Source organism: Lissotriton vulgaris, chromosome 7 (assembly GCF_964263255.1).
Source record: "Lissotriton vulgaris chromosome 7, aLisVul1.2, whole genome shotgun sequence".
NCBI lineage: Eukaryota > Metazoa > Chordata > Amphibia > Caudata > Salamandridae > Lissotriton > Lissotriton vulgaris.
In genome coordinates, this window is record NC_141695.1 from 1,291,670,264 (window position 1) to 1,291,675,882 (window position 5,619).

Below are 5,619 nucleotides of genomic sequence, written 5' to 3' on the forward strand. Positions count from 1 at the left end.
ACATTGTTAGTCAAATATGTCCTGTGCAATATATTTAATTTTATTAACTTCCCTTGCCATCATTTTACTTAATTATAGAAGCAAAGGTATCAATATATCATCAGGTCCAGTGGCACCGGGGAACATGTGAAATAGGTCCTACTTCACACCAATGAGCCACTGTTTTTTCCACCAAATTTGGGGACGGGGAGGACCAATACTTTGTTGCATTAGGGTCCAGAGCACCCTTGCTACTCCGCTACTTCATATTGGTGCGTCCTAGCACCCTGCTTCCCACTTCCTAAAAAAAAGGAAAGCAAATCCTTGCTTCTTGCTTCTATCTCCAAAGACCCTCATAATCCATCATACTCAGCCACACCCTCCTTCACCAAGAAATAAAAAGAAGTATCTGATAATCTGATACCCTCTGGTCATCCTTTCGCCCTGCAGCCTTGAGTTCTTTCTCTGAGAGATGAGAGGTGGTGGGGGCTGACAACAGCTCTATAGCTGGAACTAGCACGCTCTCGGCTTGGAAAGAAGTCATTTTAGAGTTTCTAATGATCAGAAGTAAAACTCTGGTAACATTGTTAGCCTGAAGAAACAGGGAAAAAGTAGAAGACAACTTTAATGCTTTAGTTTTTTAAGCTGTTCTGGATCTTATCTTTGGTGCTATCACTGCCACTGAGAGCTTCAGATCACAAAGGTTTACTGTTTTTAAAAGCAACTCAGTTCTTGAGGGTGCAGAGAAGACTTTCTGAAGCGCGCCTCAGTTTGGTGTTCCCCATGATTAACAAAATGGATTCCAATGAAACTGTGAAAAGCAGCACCATCCAGCAGATCGTGACCTCCAAACACGCGGTCTGAAAGATATTCTGCCAAATCAACATGGCCATCAGGAAGTAGAACATGTAGATGAAGAGTTGGGACACCACTGTTTTGGCGGCCTTGCAGTGAGCTTCCAGCTGAGCCTGGCTGGAACATGGCAGGTTCTGCTCCATGTGACGCTTATGTCTGCAGAGGGATCTGATGATCATCGCCGAAGAGGTCACTCCAAGGACTAATGGGAAGCAAAAGCCAATGAGGGTGGTAATGAGTATGTAGTAACAAGGCACACCTGGAACATCTCTTTCGTGAGTGGAGTTTGCTGTGAGATTGCTCATCATGTTGTGGTTGTATTCCTGACTTAAAAAGAAATAGACTGCAGGAGCACTCCCTACGAGGGATAGCACCACTCCCCCAACCAACAGACGCTGAATTACTACTGGCAACCTCATCTTCAGCCTGCTGAGAATGGGGTGCTTGAATTCCACGATCCTCAGGCAATAGAAAACAGATAGACAAGTTGAGAACCAAAACGCAGTGGCTCCTAAAAAGAGAAAGAGACCAGTGAAAGCCCCTTGAAATTTGACCTCTGCCTGAAGACCACTGTATTGGAAAATGAAGACATTAAATAAACATATTGTACTCTGGAATACAATTTCCACGAAGGCCAGCATGAAGAGGATGATGTCCACAGAGTTAATGCTCCTGCTATTCTTCCAGCCTAGAAGTTTCACAACCACCATAAATGTGTTGATGGCAATGCCGACCACTGTTTCAGCCCCAATGATCGCCAAACAAACAACATGCCATGGGCTCACCATGGTCTTCCGTCAATGGAACAGCAACTGGTCTTATTCAGGTACTCTGTCTGTAATGTTCTTGCTGCTAGAATGTAAAATCTGTGATTCAAATCCGATTTCTCACTGAAGGCTCATGGCTATGCTGTGAGTCTATTGTGATTCATATCATGCAGAAACTATATTCCATTTCTATCCATCCTGCTTATTTCTGAAAGAATGCAAATGTGGGGAGTGCCTCACAAATCCTCAGACCGGACCACATATTTGCCTTAGAAGCTTTCAGTATTCAAATTAAGCACAGTCTATTTTTGAGTTATACAGGTGGTTGCAGAGTGGTGGCACTTGTGCTGCTTGGTGGCTCTGTTTTGGACTTGGAACACCTGATTACTCTAAGCACCCATGCACCTCAGCCTTATAACAAGGGTTTGTTCCTGCTTCAGATCTGGTGTTGTGGGCATAAACTAGCCAAAGTTTACGCCTTATGTGAACTGGTCTAATGGGACAATTTAGAGTTTGGTGCACAGGGTTCTCTGTCACAAACATACCCTCTCCATCAAGCCCTCAGTTTGCCTTCTTTATTTAGAGATAGTTGTACCACTATCTTTCCAAAGGCGGTGCAATGGGTGGCTCTGCTGTCACAAAGCATACTCCAACAGGCCGATAGAGTAGAGCTTGGTGGAGTTAAGACATTAGTACGTGTGTCACATATTTGAGCAGGCAGTCTGTTGTTTTTATTCCTGTCCATCACCAGCATGAAAAACCTGTCAGTATTGACCAGAAAACTGACCAGCGCACAATGGAATAATTTTTTTGTTTTGCAAAAACAAATTTCCTCTTTGGGGGTTGTTTTTGAAAAACAAACTTTTTGTGTGCGTTAGTCTGGAAGACGGCAGCCACACATCAATCTTGCAGCGCCTTCAGAGGAACTGCCTTGGTGGCTAATCCTCTGAAGAAAGAGGGATCACAACGGATCTTGCGGTGACCTCTAAATATGGCAGGCAGAAGTCTGCCAGGGTGGCAGAAGGAACGTCATCCACCACACTGATGCACAGTGGGCGTCTCGCAAAATTATAAACCAAGCCCTAAGAGTTGCTTTGCCAGATATTTGAATACAAAACTTAGAGTAAACCTGGCATCTTGGGATTGTCCAGAAATGCCAATCGACATTAATGTTGCAGTTATCATTGGCAGCCTCTACAAGTTCTTAAAGTTAAGCATTGTTCAGTAGGCATGGAAATTGATGAGTTTGAACACTTCTGTATCATAGTGAATAACCAAAAGGACAGGTTAGAGAGAATAATAAAGTAAAGACTATCTAAAAAAACATGACTTTAGAGTCTCATAGGACAATTCTGTATATCAACTTGGGAGTTCTATTTCAAAGTGTGCCACACTGCAGTTGTTTGTCAGAAAATTGATAACAAAACTATTGTATATGGTTCCTTTGGGGTAGATTTTCTTTTATTAACATCAATGGAGTAATATTTTGCAATAATATTTAGAACACAATACTTTAATTAGACAATTTTTAAGCCAAGTACTCTGGTGCCAAGTGAATCCTTTAGCAGTTCTGTATATGTCAATCTAGACCAAATCCCCAATCCTAAGGCACTTAAATAAGGTTCTCAATTACATAGTTAACATAGAGAGTATTTCGAAGAAGAACCAGGACCCATACTTGTCTAACTCCTCTGGCAAACAGAAAATAATCAGTGCACTCCTCAGGGTGATATTTCCCAGTTGCAGCAAGTTTAGCGTTCACTCTCTGGTGAAAGCGCTACCCTCCAAATCGATGTTACAACAAGAGCTCACAATTTCTTCCTATTGTCATGATCAAATCATGTGATCAGGTCCATGGAACCTAATTTTACTGTTTGGGCCAATTCTTTACACAGAGATTATTAGATATGCACAGCTTTTGATGCAGTAAGCACCAAAGTACATATTATTGTCTAAAAACGTGTAATTTGGTAATATTTATCATACATCAATAAATATTTTTTAAGGTGCAATAAATATCACATCAATTATTAGGCCACTCAATCAATCAATCAAAATGAGCTTTATTCGATTTTGAAAAGTTAAAATCATAAAAGCATACAGATAATCCAACAATACTTTTTCATTCTACACGTAAAAATATTCAGATATAAACAAAAATCATTTTTTAAAAGGCATATAAAAAGTTAGACCAAACATCGGGGTAATTTCATTCTTCCATATGATATGTATTTCCTTTTTTTTTTTTGATTATTTATTATTTGTAGCACGAGATAGAGATACAAATTCACCAAACAAAGCAATCAATGGTATAAAGAGAAAAAAAAATGACGATGAAAACAGTTACAATACGGTCTCATCTAAGTAGTTCTGTATGATAGTTTCGTTTGGAATAGATTTGGGGGTGTATAAAATCCTATAAAAAGCCACAAATTGTTCCAGTATATCATGTGGTTGGTCGTATATCTTATTATCAGAGCCTCGGATGTTTGTAATTATGGTGCTAGCTCTATCTTCAGCCACTTTGTATGCCAGGATTTTTCCAATTTGTCCCCACCCTCGTATTGCGCGATCTTAAATTTATGTATGTTAGCGATATTTTTTTTGAATAAATTTTGTTTTAGTTTCAGATTTTAGTTGACTTAGTTTAAGGCCTATCTCTATTACCGTAGGTGAGTTTAACCGAAGTGCTATGGCTAGTTGTGCTTCTTGAGCAGAGATGTTGGAGATCAAGGATTCACTAAGTTTACGGCGCTCAGAATTTTGTTTAAACACGTATCCCTGCGTGAATCCTCGAATGCTTGCCTTACAGGTGTCCCAAACCATATTACATGAGGCAGAATTCCAATTAATTTCTATAAATTCAGTAAGATGATTTTTTAATTGTGAAATGTAGACAGAGTCTGATATTAAGTATCTGGGAAAAGAAAAGAAAATGGTCTATGACATGTACGAGTATGTGGAGTATCAAAAGTCAGCATTATAGGGTTGTGATCTGAGAAAATTCGAGGACATACTTCCATTGCGCTAATGTTCAATAGTTTAACATTAGCTAGAGCCATGTCTAGTCGAGAACAAAGTTTATGAGGTGCGGAATAATATGTGTAGCCAGGGGTGTGTGGATATAGGTATCGCCAAGCGTCTTTAATATTATGTGCTGGAAGCTCCTAGGTCTGGTAGTATCTCGTTGGTAATCCATGATGCAGTTAAAATCCCCCATTTTAATGAGCTCCCCATCCCAATCTAAAAGTTTTATATTTAAATCATCAAAGACCCTGGGTTCGTCTTGGTTTGAACCATACACCGTGCAGAATATATATACTTATGATTTTCAATGTTCAGTTGGGTGACGACCCATCTGCCGTCTTTATCATGAGCGGTTCGTAAGGTTTCTGCTTTGAATCGTTTATCTTTAAGAATTGCCACCCCTCTAATTGAAGCTCCAAAAGTGAAGCAGCAAACAATATCATAACCTAGTTGGGAAAATAATTTTTTATCCTTGCCGGCTATGTGTGTTTCGGTTAACAGTATAAGATGAGGGTCGTACAGCCTCTACTCTTCCGACACAAGACGTCTTTTGTTTTTACTGTTAAGCCCCACGACGTTCCAAGCAAGATATTTTATTTTATACATTTAAGAGAAAAAAAAAGAAACCCTCATAATGAAACACCAAGTGGAAATTTTCCATGAGCCACGCAAAAAATATACATTTACTTTTTTCTTCAGTAGCATGTCTCCCCCTCAAATTGTAATCACTTTTTTCTAGTTTTTTACCCCCCCAACCCCTCACCCTGCGGAGAACAGAGAACCCCCTCCCCCCGCCCCCCTGTCACCCACCCACAACGGGAAGGGACCACCCTTCATCTTCTGCTGCCGTTGAAGGGGGCAGCATCTGCAGCAGGCTGACTGAGTGACCCCCACCATCCCCACCTCTGAAGTGTGATTTTTATTATCCTTCCCCCCTTTTCCCCCCTTTAGATTTTTTCTTTTTCTTTCTCTACCCCCCCTCTTTCTAGAT

The 5,619-nt window shown here is 40.4% G+C and overlaps 1 protein-coding gene across 1 annotated transcript; it reads right to left on the bottom strand.

Moving 5' to 3' along the window:
* Window positions 1-704: 704 nt before the first annotated feature.
* LOC147703516 (taste receptor type 2 member 7-like) lies at window positions 705-1,622 on the bottom strand. The gene has a single exon (XM_086929499.1). It carries the CDS (start codon window positions 1,620-1,622, stop codon window positions 705-707), a length of 918 nt encoding a protein of 305 aa, XP_086785625.1.
* Between the last annotated feature and the right edge of the window lie 3,997 nt (window positions 1,623-5,619).